The sequence below is a fragment of the Sminthopsis crassicaudata genome, chromosome 1, assembly GCF_048593235.1.
Source record: "Sminthopsis crassicaudata isolate SCR6 chromosome 1, ASM4859323v1, whole genome shotgun sequence".
NCBI lineage: Eukaryota > Metazoa > Chordata > Mammalia > Dasyuromorphia > Dasyuridae > Sminthopsis > Sminthopsis crassicaudata.
The window spans coordinates 532,323,045-532,347,754 of record NC_133617.1 but is presented as its reverse complement, the minus strand read 5'-3'; the positions used below and the strand labels follow the sequence as shown (position 1 = coordinate 532,347,754).

Sequence of the window (24,710 nt, the reverse complement as noted above, 5' to 3'; positions counted from 1 at the left end):
CTCTCAGATTTAGACAAATCAAACCACAAAACAAACAAGAAAGAAATTAAAAAAGTAAATAGAACATTAGAAAAACTAGGTATGAGAGACCTTTGGAGAAACCTGAATGGCAATAGAAAGGAATATACTTTCTTCTCAGCAGTTCATGGATCCTATACAAAAATTGACCATATATTAGGACATAAAGATCTCAAAGTTAAATGCAGGAAGGCAGAAATAATAAATGCCTTCTTCTCAGATCACAATGCAATAAAAGCTACATTCAGTAAAAAGTTAGGGGTAAATAGACCAAAAAGTAATTGGAAAATGAATAATCTCATCTTAAAGAATGACTGGGTGAAAGAGCAAATTATAGAAACAATTAACAATTTCACCCAAGATAATGATAATGATGAGACATCATACCAAAATCTGTGGGATGCAGCTAAAGCAGTAATAAGGGGAAATTTTATATCTTTAGCGGCTTATTTGAAGAAAATAGAGAAAGAGAAGATTAACGAATTGGGCTTACAACTTAAAAGGCTAGAAAAAGACCAAATTATAAACCCCCAACCAAAAATTAAACTTGAAATACAAAAATTAAAAGGAGAAATCAATAATATTGAAAGTAAAAAAACTATTGAATTAATAAATAAAACCAAGAATTGGTTTTATGAAAAAGCCAATAAAATAGATAAACCTTTGGTAAATTTGATCAGAAAAAAAGAAAGAGGAAAATCAAATTGTTAGTCTTACAAATGAAAAGGGGGATCTTTCCACCAATGAAGAGGAAATTAGAGAAATAATAAGGAGTTACTTTGCCCAACTTTATGCCAATAAATTTGATAACTTAAGTGAAATGGATGACTTCCTCCAAAAATATAGGCTCCCTAGATTAACAAAGGAGGAGATAAATTGCTTAAATAGTCCCATTTCAGAAAAAGAAATAGAACAAGCTATTAATCAACTCCCCAGGAAAAAATCCCCAGGGCCAGATGGATTCACATGTGAATTCTACCAAACATTTAAAGAACAATTAGCCCCAATGTTATATAAATTACTTGAAAAAATAGGGGATGAAGGAGTCCTACCAAACTCCTTTTATGACACAGACATGGTACTGATACCCAAACCAGGTAGATCGAAAACTGAGAAAGAAAATTATAGACCAATCTCCTTAATGAATATTGATGCTAAAATCTTAAATAAGATATTAGCAAAAAGACTTCAGAAAATCATCTCCAGGATAATACACTATGATCAAGTAGGATTTATTCCAGGAATGCAGGGCTGGTTTAATATTAGGAAGACTATTAATATAATTGACCATATTAATAATCAAATTAATAAGAACCATATGATCATCTCAATAGATGCAGAAAAAGCATTTGACAAAATCCAACATCCATTCCTACTAAAAACTCTTGAGAGTATAGGAATAAATGGACTATTCCTTAGAATAATCAGGAGCATATATTTAAGACCTTCAGTAAGCATAATATGCAATAGAAATAAACTGCAACCTTTCCCAGTAAGATCAGGAGTGAAACAAGGTTGCCCACTATCACCATTACTATTCAATATAGTACTAGAAATGCTAGCCTCGGCAATAAGAGCCGAGAAAGAGATTCAAGGAATTAGAGTAGGAAATGAGGAAATCAAACTATTACTTTTTGCAGTTGAAATGATGGTATACTTAGAGAACCCCAAAGACTCTGCTAAAAAGCTACTAGAAATAATTCAGAATTTTAGCAAAGTTGCAGGATACAAAATAAATCCACATAAATCCTCGGCATTTTTATATATCACCAACAAAATGCAACAGCAAGAGATACAAAGAGAAATTCCATTCCAAACAAATGTTGAGAGTATAAAATATTTGGGAATCCATCTACCAAAGAAAAGTCAGGAATTATATGAGAAAAATTACAAAACACTTGCCACAAAAATAAAGTCAGATTTAAATAATTGGAAAGACATTCAGTGCTCTTGGATAGGCCGAGCGAATATAATAAAGATGACAATACTCCCTAAACTAATCTATTTATTTAGTGCTATACCAATCAGACTCCCAAGAAACTATTTCAATGACCTAGAAAAAATAACAACAAAATTCATATGGAAGAATAAAAGGTCGAGAATTGCAAGGGAACTAATGAAAAAAAACTCAGAGGAAGGTGGTCTAAGTGTACCTGATCTAAAGCTATATTATATAGCAGTAGTCACCAAAACCATTTGGTACTGGCTAAGAAATAGACCGGTAGATCAGTGGAACAGATTAGATACAAAGGACAAAAAAGGGTACATCTATAGCAATCTAATCTTTGACAAACCCAAAGATACCAACATTAGGGATAAAAATTCATTATTCGGAAAAAACTGTTGGGAAAACTGGAAATTAGTATGGCATAAATTAGATATGGACCCACACTTAACACCATATACCAAGATAAGATCAAAATGGGTCCATGATTTAGGCATAAAGAATGAGATCATAAATAGATTAGAGGAACAGAGGATAGTCTACCTCTCAGACTTGTGGAGGAGGAAGGAATTTATGACCAGAGGAGAATTAGAGATCATTATTGATCACAAAATAGAAGATTTTGATTACATCAAACTAAAAAGTTTCTGTACAAACAATACTAATGCAAACAAGATTAGAAGGGAAGTAACAAATTGGGAAAATATTTTTAAAAGGAAAGGTTCTGACAAAGGTCTCATTTCCAAAATATATAGAGAACTGACCCTAATTTATAAGAAACCGAACCATTCTCCAATTGATAAATGGTCAAGGGATATGAACAGACAATTCTCAGATGATGAAATTGAAACTATTTCCACTCATATGAAAGAGTGTTCCAAATCACTACTGATCAGAGAAATGCAAATTAAGACAACTCTGAGATACCACTACACACCTGTCAGATTGGCTAAGATGACAGGAACAAATAATGATGAATGTTGGAGGGGATGTGGGAAAACTGGGACACTGATACATTGCTGGTGGAGTTGTGAAAGAATCCAGCCATTCTGGAGAGCAATTTGGAACTATGCCCAAAAAGTTATCAAACTGTGCATACCCTTTGATCCAGCAGCGCTACTACTGCGCTTATTTCCCAAAGAAATACTAAAGAAGGGAAAGAGACATATATGTGCCAAAATGTTTGTGGCAGCTCTTTTTGTTGTAGCTAGAAACTGGAAGATGAATGGATGTCCATCAGTTGGAGAATGGTTGGGTAAATTATGGTATATGAAGGTTATGGAATATTATTGCTCTGTAAGAAATGACCAGCAGGAGGAATACAGAGAGGCCTGGAGAGACTTAAATCAACTGTTGCTGAGTGAAATGAGCAGAACCAGAAGATCACTGTACACTTCAACAACAATACTGTATGAGGATGTATTCTGATGGAAGTGGAAATCTTCAACATAAAGAAGAGCCAACTCACTTCCAGTTGATCAATGATGGACAGAGGTAGCTACACCCAGAGAAGAAACACTGGGAGGGGAATGAAAATTGTTAGCACTAATATCTGTCTGCCCAGGTTGCATGTACCTTCGGAATCTAATGTTTATTGTGCAACAAGAAAATGATATTCACACACATGTATTGTATCTAGACTATATTGTAACACATGTAAAATGTATGGGATTGCCTGTCATCGGGGGGAGGGAATAGAGGAAGGGGGGTATAATTTGGAAAAATGAATACAAGGGATAATATTATTAAAAATATATATATAAAAAAAAAAAGAAAGAAAACCCCAAATGGGGTCACAGAGAGCCAGACATCACTGAAAAACAACTCAACATTAATAAAAATAAAAGTGTTCTCAAAGACTAGATCCTATGGAATACAATGAATGAAAAAGTATTTGTTCAGTTTTTACTAATGTGCCACATACTGTGCTAAGCACTCAGGATAAAAATACAAATAGGAGACAATACCTGGGGTCTTAAGTAGCTCAGTTCTAAGAGTGAGAGACAATATCTGCCTAGGAATGCTGAAGGGAATAAAATGGGAATTACAAGGATGGTAAATTATTTCAAAAGGTATTCAACTGGAATCCTTTCCAGGAACGTTGATATTATAGGTTTGATCACTGAACTCAACACAAGACTTGGAAACTGGAGGGAATTAGGGAAGAACTAAATGGATGGGCTGATCTGATGATACGGGGCCAGATATATGTGATGGATTGTTGATGGTCATTCCGACACTCACTAATCATGATGGCCCAGTGCAGTCCTCCAAAAACCTAAATGGACTAATTCATCTACTGGGCATATTTTCCCACTATTCCAGGAGGGAAGAAGCAGTTGACAAGATGGCCAGAGTGACTACAAAGAACGTATAAACCATGATCAGATTTAGCGGCCTAGGGCCAGCTGCTATTAGCGAAATGGTTGAACTTATGTCCTTTCAATCCAAGCTAATCAAATCCAGTCCAATAAACATTTTTTAATTGCCTACAACATGCCAGAAACTATGTAAAGCACTGAGGATATAATAACTAAAAAAAAAAAAAAAAAAAAAAAGATAACCCCAGTTCTCAAACAAACTTACAATGTAAAAGGGAAAGTCAGCTCACAAAAGAGACAAGAAAGGCAGACACCAAAGGGATATCTTGTTTCATGAGACTGAAAGCAAGGGAGCCAGCAGATGCAGAGTGGAATGATGTGAGTGCAGGTGCTGTTCTTTAAAAAGGCATTAGAAGGCATTTGATAGGTGGCCTTCCAATCCTTCCTTCAGAGGAGAGAAAAGAGGCAGAGGGGTTATCAACTAAGACTTGACTTAGCAACTGGGCGAAGAGTATAGAAGTGATGAGTTGATTCTGGGAGTTGAAACCAAATAGAGCAGCATATTCACTTACCAATCAAAACAGAATCAACCAATCAATCAAGAATTTACTACTACATATCAAAGACATTAAAAAAAAAGTCTATTCTCTCAGAAGTTTATACTAGTCTAAGGTATCACTATACACCTCTCAGATTGGCTAAGATGACAGGAAAAGATAATGATAAATGTTGGAGGGGATGTGGGAAAACTGGGACATTAATACATTGTTGGTGGAGTTGTGAACTGATCCAGCCATTCTGGAGAGCAATCTGGAACTATGCCTGAAGGATCATAAAACTGTGCATACCCTTTGATTCAGCAGTCTCATTACTTGGTCAGTATCCCAAAGAAAAACATAAAAAACAGGAAAGGACTCACATGTGCAAAACTGTTTGTGGCAGCCCTTTTTGTAGTGGCCAGGAACTGGAAACTAAATGGGGATGCCCATCAGCTGGAGAATGGCTGAATAAGTTATGGTATATGAATGTTATGGGACATTATAAAATGATGAGCAGGCAGATTTCAGAAAAGTCTGGAAAAACTTACGTGAACGGATGCTGAATGAAGTAAACAGAACCAGGAGAACTTTGTACATAGTAACAAAAAGATTATGTGATGATCAACTGTAATGAACTTGGCTCTTAATAATGTGGTGATTCAAGACAATTCCAATAGACTTGGGATGGTAAATGTCATCCAGATCCAGAGAGGACTGTGGAGACCGAATATGGATCAAAATATAGTATTTTCACCTTTCTTGTTTATTCTTTTTCTCTCACGGGTTTTTTCCTTTTAATCTGACTTTTCTTGCACAATGTGACAAATATGGAAATAAGTTTAAAAGAATTGTACATATTTAACATATTAGATTACTTGCTGTCTTAGGGAGGGAGGAAAAATGTGGAACACAATGAAAAATGAATGTTGAAAACTATTTGTACATGTATTTGAAAAAGTGAAATAGTAATAAAAAATTTTTTTAAAAAGAAATTTATGCTTTAGCAGGCAAGATAGCATACACACACATACATGTGAAATAACTATATACAAAAACATACATAAATAAATATGAGATCATTTATGGGCTAGGCAATTGGGGAGAATCCAGAGTCCACATATAGTAGATTCAAGTTAATACAAAAAGGCAGAGATATGGATTAAGGACAGTCAGTGCAAAAACTTAGTGTTGTAAGATCCTTAATATGATTGACAAGAACGATCTAGTTTAACCCCTTTTTTACAAATGATAAAACAAAGGCCTTGAAACATTCTGTTGTCAGTCCTTCATTTTCAAAAAGGACCAAAGACACCAAAGGTGAAGTCCTGGCTTGCCCATAACTTCGATTTAGATGAGGCCAGGTTGCACAAATTCAACAGCCTCACTCTCTCTTCCAGCCATCATAGCCCAGTGGCTAGCAACAATCACGAAAACCAGCGACAGGGCATGCCGTCTGACCGAGCTCGGAGCACTCCATGACACCCGCTACAGCCCCTCCATGAGTGCTGGAACCAACTGCTCCTCGAGGGGAGTCTCCACATGCTTGCGGCAAACACCCCCAACGTAGCCACCGATTTGAGGCTGTCAGTTTTCCTCAGAGAAATTTATACACTCGCTCAAAGTGACACAGGTAAAGAGCAGAAAAGCAGGTGTTCTGATGTGGATCTCAGGACTCCAAACGCAGTGTTCCTTCCAGAAACAATTAGACTTTGGGCTGTTATATAGCAAGGAGAGTCTTTCTTTATATCCCCAATGTTAAGCAGACAGTAGGAGTTCAATAAACCCTGAAAGACTGAATAACTCACAATCCTACACACCAAGGCAAGGCTTGGGACTAAGATGAGAGAAGCAGCGGCAGGAGTCTGCCTTACCTCTACCTTGTTATTGCCAGAATTACCACTCAGACTCACTCCTGGTATGAAGTAAAAAAGGGGTGAAGTGTGACATGGTGAGGAAGGGGAAACAAAAGGTAGGAAAACTGCAGGAGAGCCGGGCAGGCCAAGGGGAAAGAGAAAGGAAAAAAGGAAGGCAGATGTCTGTGGTCACCTAATGAGCATTACTCTGAGGGAGGAGACATGCATACTCTGAGGTGCGCCTCAGTAGCAAGGAAGCCCAGCTAAAGAACTTAAGGGAATCTCGAAATCAAAGAACCAGCAGTGGAACTGTCCAATACTTCTAATGCAGTATCTGAAGACCAGATACTGTCTTTTGTCTAATACAGTTCTAGGTTTTTCTTCACTCTATCAACTTCCAAAATGAATTTAATAGACTGGTTCTTTAGAACTGGGGGAAGCCAGGTGGTCCAGAGGATAGTTCAATCTGGAAGTAAAATCAGGAAGACCTGGGTCCAAATCCAATCTCAGATGCTTAATAGCTGTGTAATATTGGGCAGATCACTTGACCTTGTTACCCTCAGCTTCCTCATCTGTAAAATAAGCTCCAAAAAGAAATGGCAAACCACTCCAGTTTCTTTGCCAAGAAAACTTCAAATGGGTCACAGAGAGTTAGAAATGACTAAACAACAATCACCCCTCCTAGGAAAAAAAATACATATGACAAATATATTTTTGGAACAATGTTTAGAAGAAGTGCTTATGTCTAACCTCCTCTTTTGGGGAGGAAGAAGCAGGGAGAGGTAGAAAAATCTGGAACATAAAGTTTCCCAAAGGTGAATGTTAAAAATGATTTCTGTATATATTTGGAAAAATAAAATACTATTTAAAAATACTAAAACAACAGTGAAAACATATATATTTAATCTTTCTTGATAAAAGTGCGAGATTAAAAATAATTGTGCTATATTTATTGTATGACCTAATCATATGATTAGAAGTGAGTAAAAACATCAAGCTCTACTTCTTCAAATGTACATGTAGCTCTTTCTCCTAGAATGACAGAATCTTAAAAATAACCTTCTACCAAAACCAAGAACTTAGAGAACTTCTTATATAGAGCACTTACCACTGCCCTATTTCAAGCAGATTTCCCTTCACAAACATGCTTTATCATAAATATGTTTTGATCAGACTATAAAAATATATTTGTATCTCTGAAAAGAAATAAATGTAAGATTACAGAAAACTGGAATAATCTTGTGCACAGACCATGGCAAGTATATCAGGTCAGGACTTAAAATGTTGCAAAGAATAATGCTTTAAACTCCATAATCATAAGTAAGCTGCTTTCTTTTCTTTGAAACTCACCTGACAGGAGTCAGCTCTGGCTATTTCTGTGGTAGCCTTCAGTATTTTGCGAAGATTCCCTCCTTTTTCTTGGACAAGCAAGTGAGCCAACAGAAGAAAAACATGTACAGGAACGTGGGAAGTGATAGGTAGCAATGATTTCACAGAAGATAGCCAATCACATACTGCAGACTCTTCTTTCATTTGTTCAATGATTCTCAAGGTTGTAAACATTGGATAATACATGCTGGCTATAGGGAAAGCAAGCTTGAAGGGCATCTTCTAGAAAATAATTACAAAAACTAATGACAAAATGGAAATTAATTTCAACAGTATTCTATTACAAAGAAATGTATTTATATTTCAAACTAAATTATTAGTATTATATAATATGATATATTACAACAATCACCAGGATGTGATAGGGAAAAAAAGTCACAAAACTCAAATCACTATTATACATGGGCTAATACTACAGGCAAATGATAGCCTCTCGGATCTTCAGTTTCTTCATTTGTAAAATAGGAAAAGAAATATCTATCATTATCTACCTCATAAGTTATAGTGAGACCAAAAGAGAAGAACATATATTAAGTGCATTCAAATCTGTACAGCTCAAATAAATAACAGCATCTAATACTCTTATTGTTGAAGAACTCTTTCCCTTCTGCAAAGTATATTTTAAAAGTTTTTCTAAAGTTTAGAATTCTAACAGTCTAAAATTGAACTAAAGGTAAGCTAACACATTGCTCTGCAGTTCCCTATAAAAGTAGCTAGCAGAACTATTCCTTATAATTAGAACTCTACTTAACTGAAATAGAGGTGATAAGATTTACAAATAATTATCAAAAGTAAGCCACTTTTATGGGAAAAAATTATCAATATAAAAAGTAAATTTGCTCTTAAAGAAAAGCCTTAAGTTCCTGTTAGGAACCACCATAAATTGGAAGGCCTAATTGAAATCAGCATTATCATTTCAGTATGAATTTTTTTTTTAATTCTCATTGTATATTAGGAGAGAATTAAGGACATAATTTCTGAAATGGAAAACAGCAAAAAAATTACAAAAAATTTAGGGAGAAACTTCCACTTTAAAACCAGGACTGTTTCTGTGTACATATGACAGTCCAATAAGGCCTAATAATTACAGGACTTTATCCTTCCAAATCTCTCTTTAATCCACTATCACTATCGCAAAGAACAAATGAAATATAAAAACACATTAGAATTTAAATTATAACAAATGTTTATATTTTTATTTACTTTTTTCTGGAATGAACATAAATGAAAATGGTTTCAGCAATTCTATATTGAAAATACTTAAAGAACAATAGATCTCTATGCTCTGTGGATTATTAAAAATAAGTTCCTAATTTAGATAATCTGTGATGTTTTTAAATTTTAGAAATTGGAAGAAATTAAAACTTACAGCCTCAAAGAAACAAAGACAGAAAGACAACTTCAAAATTTAATTATATGCAAAATATTTGATATAATGCCAAGGAATACTGACTAGTTTCAAAGGATTACCAATTTAAAACTCAGAGCTCATCATTTCAGAGCTGGTACCTACTACACTATGTGGTTTGATCCCCTTAAATGTGGAAACTGAGGCCTTGAATAACTTGTTGATGGCAACAGAAAGTGCTTTGATTCAAAATCTCTGTCCTGATGAAGGCAGTGGTGGGAAAAGTAGAAGAGTAGAGGGTAGCTGAGTTTTTAGACAGACACCTGTCATTTATAGAATAGAAATGATCTGAGCAACAACAAAAAAAAGGGTCCAGGCTGTATTTCACACTAACAGGCAGGTTCAGATGCCAACAATAAGCATTTAACTTAGCTTAAATTTTAACTCTTTAATAAATAAAAGGGTAGCTACAGAAGCACTATTCAAATAAATCTCCAAGAAATTGGCAGGGTATCATAAGCTGTGCATTTATAGGCCTAACTGCATTGCTTTCTCTAACTCTGCTTCACTAACCATTAAAGAAAAAGTCTACTTATTACACTGAATGAATCACCGTTCTAATACACCTGATTAAACAGTGACTTAGCAAATAGGCACTAGATGGAAGCTTATTCTCATTAAATATCACTTGTGATTTTAAAAGGACCAAAACTGTCAAACGAAATGTGTCCTCCTTCTGCTTGTAACCCAGAAATCAATCAATCATTGTTTAATGGCTACAACTGGGGGGAAGAAAGCAGAGGAGAGAAAGATGGAAGGAGGGAGAGAGGGGGAGGAAGAGAGACAAATGGAGGAACATGGAAAGAGACAGAGAGACATGGGGGGGGGAAGGGAGGAAAGCAGAGGGAGAGGGAAGGAGGGAGGGAGAGAGAAAAGAAAAAAATGAAACTGGCTGCTAGCTACTCAAAGGACTTGTGATCAAGTATCATTATTGCAAAAAGACATTTGCTGAGTCCACAATATGTAATATATCTTATTAGAAATAAAACACTGAAATTGTTCTATGGGTTCAATAGTCCAGTCTAGGGAGAGGAAGAGAAAGAGAGAGGGAGAGAGAGAAAGTGGGAGAGAGGAAGAGGGGGAAGAGAGAGGAGAAAGAGGGGGAGGGAGAGAAGGAGGAAAAGAGGAAGGGAGGGAAGATGGAAGGGAAAGAGAAGAGGGAGAGGGGAGGAGAAAGGGGAGATAGGGAAAAGAGAGAGGAAAACAGATTGAGACTTTTAAGCGTAGCGTCAGATTGTTTTCTTGATTATATTTTCCATTTTATCCACACCTTACTATTGAAGCCAAAAGATGGTTTTCTTGCACTTTCTGTTTTCCCCTCTCTCATATTACAAATAAACTATGTATTACAAATTCTAAAGATTTATTCTATTAGGATTTAGGAAGCCAAAGTATGTATTCAATTTCTCTCTAATGGCTGACTAATTTCCTCTGCATGCTGGAACAAGGAATAATAAATGGCTTTATCCCTCTAGTACCTTTAAGCATCTGTGATTAAAGCCACATCCGCCTTCACAGAGAGCACAAGGACAGTGATAAGGCCTTGTATTTGTGTAGCTACCTCTCTCCAAGAAGCTTTAACATGCTTTACCTGCATTATCTCCTTTAATCCTCACTCAATCCCTCTAAGAGGAGAAGCTGGGAGGTAAAGCTACATTTCACTAATGGAAAAGGCAAAAGGACAAAAATGGGGAGAAAAAGCTCGGTACAGAACCTGGATCAGAGCTCAGTGCACTAACCCAGAGATTACCAGATGGTAAAAAGAGAGGAGAACTACTACAGAATAGTAGCAGTACCACAGTTACTCACTCAGGAGATACAAGAGGAGAACACAGGGGAAAGCAAAGAATGGCCCTGTCAGCAGCAGGGCCACCCTTCCCAAGCCTCTGCCCTCCAACAAGCTGACTCCCAGTGGGATTTAAAACCCAAACCCAAAAAGCTACCAAGTCACTGAAGAGAAGTCAAGGTGCACATCATTACCACCTGGTCTTTCTCCGCAGAGCCCTCCTGTTGCACCATCTCCAAGAGTATCAGGGCCAGCTCCTGCCTGGAGGGGCTGACGTCATCTGCCAAGATGCAGTCCTCCATGGCTGTGGATGACAAGATCTGCAGCAGGGGCATCACCAGCAGTAGGCACGAAGACGGCACACTCCTGGGCTTGGAGAAGGAGAGGAGTTTCACAGCTGTTCACCAAAGAGCAAGAATTTAAGCCAAAAAGAAAAATGTCAATATCACAAAGAGATAAGAACCTACTTACTGTAGAGTCTGTATCAGACCAACAAGCAACAGGCAATAATGCCTGCAAATGCTGTGAGGTACCTACTGTATATCTATTCCTCCCCTTACTAGGAAATTCTAGTTCAACCCCTATTTTCATATGACATGGTACAAGAAAGAGATTTAGAATTTAGAATTAGATTTAGAATAAAAAAACTTGAATTCAAAACATCCCCACTATTTACCACCCATATGATCTTAGGCAAATAATTTTATTTAACATGAATTTCCTCATCTGTAAGAAGAATGAGACTGGTGCTATCTAAGGCCCCATCTACCTCTAGGTATCCAATGCTCTCACACTAAACCCCTGTCTCATAGTATTCTCAATGGTCACAGGCAACAGCACTTCTCTCAGACTGATGATTAAGTTGATGATCTTGAAATGTAACAATTCTTTTTACAGGTCATTTAACAAATATTTATTTATTACAATCCTAATAAAAGTAAAACATTATTGTATAGTATAGTCAAGAGAGGGAAAAAAAAAAAACACCCTAGAGTCAAAAACTAGGTTTCAAATCCCAATTTCATTACTTTGTTGTGACCCTCATAAGTCATTAAGTCTGGACCCTGTTTTCTCACCTTAAAATGAGGGGACCAGGCTAGATACATCCTAAGATCCCTTTCCAAATCTAACACCCTATGATCCTATGATAATTGGAAATAGAGTGAAAACAAGTAAACATTCTTAAATTTTTAAAGCTAGAGGGGACTTGAGAGATCATCTAACCAATCACTGTTCCCATCTGACAAATGAAGTTATGAAACAAATGGGCTAAGAAACCTACTTGAGGTAACAGTCAGTTAGAGGTAGCGCTAAGATGAGAAAATCAGATAAACAAAAAGAGCGTGTGGGTATAAAAAAACAGGGAAAAGCTGGAGAACAGCAGGAAGTTCAGTGTAGTTAGAATGTAGCCTAAACAAAAAATCTACAGAAAGGACACGTGTGTGTGTGTGTGTGTGTGTGTGTGTGTGTGTGTACATGTACATACTTTATTTATGCTATCTATTTATAAATGTGAATATTTATAATACAATATATGCTACATATGTTATATATGGCAAATACTTGTCCTTTCATTCAAACATAAGCTTAAAGCTAGTAGGTACTTTCTCATTTTTCCTATTTTTATCCTCAACATTCAGCTTCAGGACATACCAGGTACTTAATAAAGCTTCCTGACTATTTATACATGGACTGATTAATGTGAGAAACATATGATTCATCAGTCACCACTCTAAAGAAGCAGAGAGCATGGAAGACAATGTTCCCGAAAGCAAAGGTTTGTACTCCTAAGGGTAGGAATAACTTTCCCAGAAAAACAGAATAAAAATGGGGGAAAACTAAAAGTGTAATGAAACAAGAGGACTTGCAATATAATGAAAACACAAGAACTACATAGAAACATTCAAATGAAAATAGGGTTCAAAAGAAACATAAAAAAGTAAGCATGGGAAACTATCAAAAGGAACTAAGCAAGAATAAATTATTTACATTTTAATATGATACATGGGATCCTCTGAACTCAGTCATAGAATGAGTCAAATTAAACAAAAAGGCCTAACAGTATTTCCATTACATTATGACCATCTTAAAAACATAATAGAAATGGAAAAGAATAGATATTCCTCTTGGTAGGAAGGAGAGTAAAGTGAAAAGATATGGAGAAGTACCTTCTATGATCAGGGTATGCAGGTACAAAATTCTCATCTAAACTGGTCAAAAGAAGCAAGAATTTCCACACACAGTTGAGAATAGAAATAGATTTCAAGGGAAAAAAAGGGGAAACTGAAAGGGAAGATGGGAAAGGAAAGAGTAAGATAGTAGATTGCTAAGGGAGGGATCAGGCCTAAACAAAACAAACTCTAACAACAATGTATAACAGGTCTTCTTAAACTTTTTCTACTCATGACCTTTTTTGATCTAAGAAATTTTTACATGACCCCAGGTATACCCCTCCAATAGAAGTTATAAGACCTCCATATGGGGTCACAAACCACAATTTAAGAAACTAAAACACAGTAATTCTTTTTTACAGTGGCAGAGAATTAGAAAGAGGGTACCATCAACTGGGGACTGTCTGAACAAACTATGGAGTATAAATGTGAAGAAATGTTATTGTATTATAAATAAAAAAGACGGTTTCAAAGAAATCAGTGAAGACTTTCAAGAATGAATTGGGAAATTGAAACAGAATTAATGTATACAATAACAACAATACTGTAAAGACAAACAACTTTGAAAGACTTAAGAGTTCAGACCACCACAGTGACTGACCACCATTCCAAAAGATTCAAGAAGAGAGGTGACAGACTCTAGAGTACCAAATAACACACATATTTTTGGACATATCCAGTAAGGAAATATATTTTGCTCATCTATACAAGTTTGCAACAGGAGGTGGTTTTTTTTGTTTGTTTTTATTCTAACTTTACAGTGGGTGGTGGGTATCAGAAAAAAAGGGAAAAGGAAAATATTCTTTGAAAAAAAAATTTAATTTTTAAAAATGTGCAAAAGATGGAAGGATAGGTATATGAGCATTAACATAAGAACGCAGTATGGTACCATAAAAAATAGTTTCAGAAATGCTAAGGCTCAGAAAAAGTTGAAGTTGTCAAAGGAATTTAAAAACAACTGGAATGTTCTTAGATATAATGAGAGAAAAGGAAGAATTAAAGAAGAGAGAAAGTCTCTTTCTGAACCCTATCCTTATAAGTAAGAACAAAAAGAAGGAAGAGCTACTAAGTTCATATTTGGCTTCTACTTTCTCTGCCAAGGGAATGATCACTGTTCCCAGGAAGAAAATGACTAACAGGAAACTGATATCCATGACAAGTAATAAGATTTACGAAAACACCTACTTGCCAATGATGAACTTGTCACTTGACCCATAGGAATTACTTCCTCAGATACAGAAAGAATCAGTAGATAAGACTGTTTAACTACTATCATTAACAAATGAAAGATTGTAGCAAACAGGAGAATGCTATAAGGTTGGAGGAAAAGGAAAAATTAAATCAATTTTCAGAAAGGGGAAGTGAACAAAGCATATGAACCAGTCTGGTAATCCTGGTTTTGATTCCTAGACAAATTCTACAAGGCATCATTAATAAAGAAGGTAGGAATAAGTCACATCAAACTGTCCATATTCCCTTTTCTGATACAGATGTTTAACTAGAAGAATAAGTAAATTCAATAAACATACCTTATTTGGATTTGAACAAAGAATTTCATAGTGTTTCTCATGCCAAAGCATATTGACTCAACCTACATGGATATATTAATAAATGGATGAATAGGTACACTCCTAATAGAGTACCACAGAGATCTGTGTTTATCCCTGTGTTTCTAACATGTGGGTCATTAACATGAAATATTTGTAAAATACTTTACAAACCTTATAATACTAAATATATTAATACTATCATCATTAGTCAATCTGGGAAAGAAAAGATTTTGGGGAGGGCAAGGGACAAAAGAGTTTCTTTCAAATACCTACAGGTCTGTCCTGTAGAAATGGGATCAGACTAAGTCCATTTGGCACCACATGGTGGAATCAGAACCACAAATGAAAATTACAGAGAGGCAACTTTGGGGAATGAGGAAAAATTTCTTAACAAGTTAACAAGAAATGGAGAGAGGATGATTGGCAGTTCCATTACAATGGGCATTTCTTTAGGGTATGGCCCCTAAGAACCCTTCCAAATCTCAAATTCTAGGATTCACAATTAGCACAGCACCTGATAATAATTACTTAAGAAAAGCTTTTTTTTTTTTTTTTTTTTTTTGGGGGGGGGGGAGGGTGTTAGGTTCTTACTAAGTGCTAATGAGATAATAAGATATAAGGTTCTAACTAAGTGCTAAGTCGGTACTTGACAATTTTCTAGTTCCGGCCTTTCCTGGGAGTTTCACTTGTGAATTCCTGGGGAAGAGCTTGTGTGCTTGGGAGGAGCAAGTTCATTGGTTGAAGTGGTTCTTCCCAGAAGCCCTTGCATTATCCCACGCCCATTCTCTGGGAGGATAAAGAGGGCGGCTCTGCAGAAAAAAAGTCAGTCTCTGCTCTAGACAGACTTGAGGCAGCTCTCTGCAGGAAGGGAAGTCAGCTCTCTACAGGAAGAAGAATCTGTCTGAGAGATTTGAGTCGACACAGCAGATCTCCCCCCAGAGAGCGATCGGCAGCTTCTGGAGACAACAGCGTGTTATAATTGGTGGCAAGAAACTGGAAACTGAGAGGATGTCCATCAATTGGAGATTGGCTGAATAAATTGTGGTATATGAATGTTATGGAATATTACTGTTCTATAAGAAATGACCAACAGGATGATTTCAGAGAGGCCTGGAGAGACTTACAGGAACTGATGCTGAGTGAAATGAGCAGAACCAGGAGATCATTGTACATGTCAACAATAAGATTATACAATGATCAATTCTGGTGGATGTGGCTCTCTTCAACAACGAGATGATTCAGGACAATTCCAATGGACGCGTGATGGAGAGAGCCATCTACACCCACAAAAAGGACTGTGAGAATTGAGTGTGGATCACAACATAGTATTTTCACTTCTTTTGTGGTTGTTTGCTTAAATTTTATTTTCTTTCTCATTTTTTTCTTTTTTCATCTGGTTTTTCTTGTGCAGCAAGATAACTATATAAATATGTATACCAGTATTGGATTTACATATATTTTTACCATGTTTAACATATATTGGATTACTTAACAGCTAAGGGAAGGGGAGAGGGAAAAGGGGGAAAAATTGGAACACAAGGTTTTATAAGGGTCAGTGTTGAAAAGTTATCCTTGCATATGCTTTGAAAATAAAAAGCTTCAAAAAATATTTTTTTAAAAAAGCTTCTTTTTCTGTGGTTGACATGCTAAGGAAAAGACAAGAAAAATTAGAACCAAAATAGCTCCTTGTCTTTAGCAATCAAATGGTTATTTTTTAATTCATTTATTATATAATAGAAGCTTTCAGATATAGTAAAAGTAACCAGTACTGTATTTTTTTTATTAAGTTCAAATGGTTTCTAGAAGTAAGGAATACAAATCTTCCAGATAATCACTGAAGCCTACATAAGTTATTTAAAAACCAGCTGTAATGATTTGAACACCTCTTTTTTAATTCACTGCTATAATTGTTATAGGTTTTTTTAATCTGACAATTCAGTAATTTCTTGATCATTCTAACCAATTTTTCCCTCCTTTTTTTCCCTAGTGTACTAAAGGATAATTCTTCCTGACTCTACAAAGCAAAACTATCAAGTTCAACAGCTTCAGGCATGATTCTTTAATTCTGACATGATAATGAGGCAAATACAAATCAGACATGTCGAAATTCAACTAGCTTGCTGTGCAAATGAAAATAAAATATCAAGTCATCAGATACTAGCATCAAAGTTCCAAAACAAAAGACATACCTGAGGTTTCACTGGTTTTTAATGCACTGATACCAAAGAAATAAACATTCTTTCCCTGCCTGTTGCATACTGACTTAGAAAACTACAATTTAGCAGTATCTATGTCCTAGTCTATTTTTAGATAGTTTGTTAAACAAATCCCCATTACATATTCATCAGGTTCAGTACCCCAAGGAGTTACACTTGGTACTATTGACATCTCTGCTTTTAGATAATTACATACGACTGGGTTTCTTAACCTTCAGTTTTATTTTAAATATTAATTATACACACACACACATACACAAACACATCTCTTTCAGATGTACAAAGCACTTCAAATATACTATCTCATCTGATGAATCCAGTAAGCAAAAGGCTCAGGAAACTTAAATTTCTCCCCTATATAAGTAAAAGTGCCAGAAGTAGAATTCAAATAAGAGTAGGAATGGTTTCCAAAAAGGAAGTGAAACTGTTCTCATAAGGATTCTACCTGCCATGAAATGAAAGTAGAAGGACTGGGGTAGAAAACCAAATAGAAGGAAGGCTAACAGAACAAAAGAGCAGATGGCAGGAGATTTAATCTGGACTCTGTTAGGTATTTCAGTCATTGTATAAGGAAACAGACACCCAAACTGTCATTGTGTTGTTTTAAGAGCAAAAAAGTTTTATCTTTTGTACATGACACAACATCAGATAATATCAGTCACATAATATTTTTATAAGGATGATTATTTTGCATAGTATTTGTTTAAAATATCACCACAACCAAACAATCTAATAGATCCCTAACGATTACCCAAATCATGTAGTATTTAGGGTGTTAGTAGTAAGTAATAGAAAGAAAAGAATATATAGCTACCTACCCTTCTTTGCAGACCTGGAGTAAATGGATATAGAACAAAGCATGTACTGCTGGATATGGCTACCACATTTAGTTTTGTTCAAATGCTTTTTTTTCCCTTTCCCTTTTTTATTTGTTATTATAAAGAATGGTTCTTCGGGTAGAGAACAAAAGAAAGGAAGGGAATGAATATATGAAAGTGATATTAAAAATGTATGAATAAAAAATTTTTAAATACCATATACATAGATGGCATATTAATATACATTGTCACTAGTCCCTCCCATCCTGTTCATTTGGTGGCTTCTGGACCCAACATTAAGCAGAAACTACTCTATAATATTATCAAAAACTTCTGAAATGCTAAATCCTTTGGTCTTTTCTTAGTTTTTCTTGCCGCATTCCCCTCCTCTTGGATAGTCTTTCATTCTTGGATTTTCATGACATTGCGCTCTCCTGGTTTTCCTCCCACCTGATTATTCTGTCTCAAGCTCCTGAAATTCTGTTCTGAGGGCTCAACTATTTCTTGAAACACTATCTTCATATATTGTTCCTAAATGTTATCTGTTAAGCTCTCATCACTTGCCTGATCCCACATTACCAAGAGCTAGTTGGAGATGCTATGTGAATATCACAGGCATATGAAAATTAACACATAAACCCTAATTATCTTCCTCCCCGAGCCTATTTAGACCTAACATCCCCATTTTTGTCAAGGGCACTAACACATTTCTGGTCATCCAGGTTCACAATTTAGGAATCCTCTTATTCATCACTCTCACTTATCTCTCATGTCCAATTAATTGGAAAGTCTGGGGAATGTATCTCCAGAGCAGCTCTCCTAGCTACAGCACATTAGTAGAACCTTTTCATTGGAGTAGAGGGGAGAACTTCATTTTGCACATGTGCAAGTATATATTTACAATGATACAAGGACTTCAGACTAGATCTTTAAAACCAGAAAAGTCCTTACTTTAACCTCTGCAGTTCCTTCATCTGTAAAACAGTAACAATAGGACCTACATCCAGAGATTGCTTTAAGATAAAATATAATAGCACTGCTTATTGTTAAACTTACTGTTAAATACACACACACACACACACACACACACACACACACACACACACACACACACACACAAACACACACATATACAAGTTGGTAGTTATTTTGTTGCTGTTACCCTATATTTTTGTACCCCAGAGTAGTCATAATCATAAAAGAGGGACTACTAAGATATGAGAAATGGACGGATTACTGAAATCCATGGAATAATATGAAAGACATTTCTGGAACTGATAAGCACATTGCTGGGTAACTAAGTAAGTGTATAACAAATGCATGTTGATTTGATTATAGCATTTAATGCTTAGAACAAGTTAATCCCAACTTTCTGGCCTTTATCATTCTACCTCTCACACTTTGCACTCCACCCAAATTTGCCTTCTCAGATCCTCAAAAACAACACTTCATTTCCTCTCCTTCATGTCTTTGTACTGGATGCCTCCCAGGACAAGAATCCATTGCCTCCTCATTTCTGTCTTTAAAAATCCATTTCTTCTTTCAAGACACAAAACTCCTCCACCCCACTAATTACCTGAATTGCTAGTGCTCTCCCTTCTAAACTGCTTTAAAGTTAATTTAAGTACTTTGACTTTATTCATATTTATTCTTTTGATATTTAGTCTATAGAAACAGTTCTTGCTCTGTATAAATTCCTATTACACAAATTTAACTTTATGAAAAGAAATCCGGATTCCAAAGAAAACACTCATGTTAACTTTACAATATTGTATACTTTCTCTTCTACAGCCTCTCAGCTCGGCTGGTGTTTGCTTCCTCCCCAACAACAACAAACCCTTAAAAAAAAAAAAAAAAAAAACCTTCAAAGCAGAAGAACGTGGGAAAGCCTGCAATCATCTCTGAAGTGGGGATATTTACTTGAGAACTTGAGAACCAAGAGGTGAGACTTCTACCCCACTGTGCTCACTCACTGACCGGTGTGCCTACACACACGTGAGATTATGTTCAGTAGTTCATGTCTGTGTCCAGTCAAGAAACCTATCCTCTCCATGTCCATTTCCCACACATCTCCCCAGTCCAATCCCTCCCACACTCTTCCTCTCTCGCCAAACCCCAACAAGGCTGTTCCAAGCTCCATCAAGGTATCACTTCTTTGTCCAGGTCTCACTGCCCCAACACACCCTTCAACCAGCCCCCATATGTCCTTGAATGGACTCCTTCCCTCCACGGGGACATGGCCTACTTTCTGTCTCCCTGACTCACTCCCTTCTCTGCCACCAAGAACAAATTTAAAACACCAAAGAAATCATTTTCTGTGGAAGACAAATTCAAAAGACTGCAGAAGAGTCAACTTATATAAAGTGAGATTCATCTATATATACATAATATACACATTTTGGGATTTCCTAATAGAATGTAAACAGTAAGAAGAGGTTATTTCATTCCTTTTATCATTTATTTGTATCATGTACTCATATGAATATATGTCTAGCATTGTGGCTGGTATAGAGTAGACTTTTAAATACTTTTTAAAGAAAGGATAAGATCCAGGATTTGTAACTGTGTGACCACTATGAGCTTTAGCTGTTATCTCCCTATATATCCCAATCCTGAAGTGATGATTCTCTAAGTTCTGATTTTAGATTAAGATTACAAGAACAATCGCAAATAAAGTTTGTGCTTGTTTGCAAAGGTGTAGCCAGGAAGAAAACATAAAAAAAGTCAAGGCTTTTAGCATGGACCATAAACATTTAATATTCATTTATCAATCTAATGCTTGCTGTTCTTCCTCAACCTGATAGGTAATGATTAATATAGCTGTCCATCTCTCTGCAGGGATATGCTTTTGTTTATGTTTTTGTTTTTGTTAAATTTTGACGTTTTTGTTAAAATTTAACTTTCAAAACAAAATGGAAGGACAGGGTCCTCATAAGTTTAGCCCAAAGCTCCCATTAAAATGGCACTTCTTCAATGAAGTTTTGGGATTTTTTTAATGGAGGAAAGAATATCTTCAATTAATCTAGGAGGAGTTCATGTAAACTATTAAAAACATTAAAAGTAAACTATAATTCTGTATATGGTTTACCATCCCTCTATAATTGATCTCACCCCAAGAAGGGTAATTTATTTATTTGGGGGTAAATGCTGGAAGTGAGCTGATCTGGCTGAGAACACATGGGTAAGAGAGACTCATCACCAAACATGCTTCATCCCTATAAAACCATTTAAGTTCTTAACCATTATCCAGGATCAGGGACTCATCTTTACCCTGTGGCTGCAAGTAGCTGCTTTATTTTTGCATCTCCCTTCACATCTGATATGATTCTTTCATACAAAGCAGGTGCTAAATAAGTACTTAAAATAGCAATCAGCAATCAAGCTAAAAAGGAAGAAGACTATGAAAAAAGCCTTATAAATGTGAACGAGGGTAGTTAATTGATGCAGTAGACATAGCAACCAGCCTAAACTCACCTTCCTGAGTTCAAATCTGGCCCCAGAAATACTAGCTGTGACTCTGGGCATATCACTTCACCCTGTTTCCCTCAGTTTCTTCATCTGTAAAACGAGCTGGAGAAGGAAATGGCAAACTACTCAAGATCTTTGCCAAAGAAAATCCCAAATGGGGAAATGAAGAGTCAGAGATGACTGAAAAATAACTGAACGATAACATAAATCACATGAGAATTACTTTTATGAAGATTTTATCATGATACGCCAAGGTAGGAAGAGAATAGGGATGGGGACTCATTTCTTTGTAGGTGAGAAAATGTATTTTACTAATAAGAGTAGGTATCTTTTCCATAAGTGACATTCTTAAGAAGACTTACTGAAAAAACTGAAAAGTTAAAAAATTTGCCCATAGGCACAGAGAAAGTGGACTCATTATCAGGGATAAGAATTTAACCAAAGGCTTCCCTGGCTTTGAGGTCAGCTCTCTACCCACTTCACAAGGCAAGAATAAGCTCTACTTGAAAGAATTTAAAAAAGATATGAAAGAAAACTAAAAAATGTCAAATCTCGAATGAAATAAAAATAGTGCAATACTTCCACAAGATTCATAACATATTCACAGTTTCTGAAGGAGGGGAATTCTTACCTAGATTTAAGATGGGCTTCTGCTCACTTGTTGGTGTCTGTAGGATAAGTAAACTTATAATAATTATGCCTTGTTCAACAGGAAATCCCTAAAAGAAAGGAAGAAAACAATCCTTAAAAATATTTTTTAAATCCTTAATATTATTTCGTGTACATTGCAAATATGCATAATATTCCTAGCACATTCAACACTACAGATTTAAAATATGGGATGAAAGACTTTACAAAATGACTACAATATCACACACATACACATATTTTATAAGCAGCTGCTTGGCACAATGGATAGAACGCTGGATCCCAATTTCAGTTCAATTCCATTCTCAGGCATCTACTGTGTGAACTGGAACAACCATTTAATACCTTAAACTTGATTTCTTCCTTTGTAAAACTGGAATAATAATTGATAATAGCCTATCTACCTCTCTGAGCTGTTGCACAAATAAAATGAAATAGTAATACTATATAATATATACTTTGTATAATACTTTGCCAATCATAAAGAACTATATAAATATAGGCTATCATCATTTTTATATTAATCCTTGAGTTAATATATTTGTGAATATAAATATATGTAACATATATATACATAGATATTGTATATATATATAAATATATACATATTCAAAATACTATAACTATCTTGATAGTTGACAAGATTAATTTATACTTTCTGCATGTATAGTCTTTATGATTAATAAACAATAGCTTTAAATTTAAAAAAAAATTCTTTTAGAAGAACTAGACTCCTTAAGAAAGATAACTCCATATCCAAATTATGCCATCCAAGGAAATGGGGAGATCTGAGAACACCTAATGTAATAAGTAATAATAATATAATAATATTTTTCACAAGACCATGTGTTTATAATGAGAAAGACCAAACACTAAGCCTACTTTTAAAGGTGAGGAGACTGAGTCCAAAAGAAGTTATATGACTTTTTCATGCTTTCTGTTGTTTGCCTGCATTTTGTTTTTCTTCTCAGGATTTTTTTCTTTCTAGATCCAATTTTTCTTGTGCAGCAAGATAACTGTGTAAATATGTGTATATATATTGGATTTAACATATTTAGCGTGTATTGGACTACCTGCCATCTAGGGGAAGAGATGGAGGGAGGCAGGGAATAATTTGGAACAGAAAGTTTTGCAGTGTTGAAAAATTGCCCATGCATATGTTTTGTAAATAAAAAGTTTTAATTAAAAAAAAAAATTATCAGTATCTGGGGAAATAAATTCATTTTTTTATGTTTCATTTAAAAAAAAAAAAAAGAAGTTATATGACTGCAGAGCGTGGGTTCAAATCCAGAGATTCTAAAAGTTAAATCACACAGTATTCTGGAGAAGTCCTGGATATAAAATCAGCTTCCACAACTTGCTTTCTATGTGAGGTGAGCAAGTTTTTAACTTCATGTGCCTTATATATCAAATCATTTATCTTCTCGATAATAAGGGAAAACAGAAGAGTATTAAGAATTAAATCCAAAATTAAAAAAAAACAAGAATGTTAAAATTTGTTTTTACATGTAATTGGGGAAACAAGAAAATATTAAAGTAAAAAAGAAACTCAAAACTTCATTAACAGTTTTTTAAAAAAATAAAAGGGGGTTAAATAATTAGTCTCTGATATGCCCTTTAGCTTTACGAGGAGAACAGTTCTCCACTCAAGGAATCCTCCTCTTGAAGTCAAAGTTAACGTAGGAATGAAAATGACAGTAGAGAAATTTCTTGAAGAGTTCAGATTATATGATCTCTAAAGAAACCATACAGCTTCAAATCTATGATCTAAAGAACTTCTGATTACAAATCCAGGTCTCTTTCCCCTCATACAAAGTGGCTGTATTTAAAAGGGTATTGCATGGAAAAAGAGTAACCTCTGGGTCCCAGAGAGCAGGAGAAGATCAAGCGGTCTTCAAGAGGCTCTAGAGAGAGATTTCACCTCATTATAAGGAAGACTTTTCTAACAATTGGAAGTGTCCAAAATGGAATGAGCTGTCTCCAAAGGTAATGAGTTCTCCTTCCCTAGAAATCTTTAATCAGTGGCAAGATGACCAATTCTCATTGACATTACAGAAAAGGATTTCTGCTCTGGGTCAGGATTAGAATATATCATATGAAAGGTCCTAAAACACTCTTAGATTCTAAGAAAATCCAGCTGATCTGCACGATGATAACAACAAATAGATAATGTTCACAAAATATACAATAGGTTTATTTCATTCCACTAAGCTTAATTTAAACATAGAAAGCATATATATGGCAGAGGACACATCAAATTGAAAAGCATTTTCCACCAAAAAAATTCGAAAATTAATGTTGACAAGATTCCTCCTTGATTAAGTAAACAAAAATAGGTATTTAAGTTATATTTTTTTCTTTCTGATATGAAGATTAAAACAGTGAAAAGGAATGAAAAGAATAGAGAGATGCCCTTTTGCCAAGGACATTATTTTTCAACATTAAACACTATTTTAAATTGTCAGTTTTGTGCTCAAGATAGAAATAGAATGCTAGTACAGAAAATGAAAATATGCAAAAAACATTTTTTTGATATTTTGCTATTTCTGTAAGGCTTTTGATACTACTATTACTTTATAA

The 24,710-nt window shown here is 35.3% G+C and overlaps 1 protein-coding gene across 6 annotated transcripts in view; it reads right to left on the bottom strand.

The window, feature by feature from the left end:
* The window catches only part of FOCAD (focadhesin), a 369,886-nt gene that overhangs the window by 235,758 nt on the left and 109,418 nt on the right, over nt 1-24,710 (bottom strand). For 3 of the 6 annotated variants that reach the window (XM_074281856.1, XM_074281861.1, XM_074281862.1), the window contains 3 exons: nt 22,114-22,201; nt 11,454-11,656; nt 8,027-8,287 (listed from right to left, as the gene is read on the bottom strand). In XM_074281856.1, the coding sequence (XP_074137957.1) occupies nt 8,027-8,287; nt 11,454-11,656; nt 22,114-22,201 (552 nt within the window). The remainder of the gene's footprint in view (nt 1-8,026; nt 8,288-11,453; nt 11,657-22,113; nt 22,202-24,710) is intronic. The other 3 variants (XM_074281859.1, XM_074281857.1, XM_074281860.1) reach the window with 3 other exon arrangements.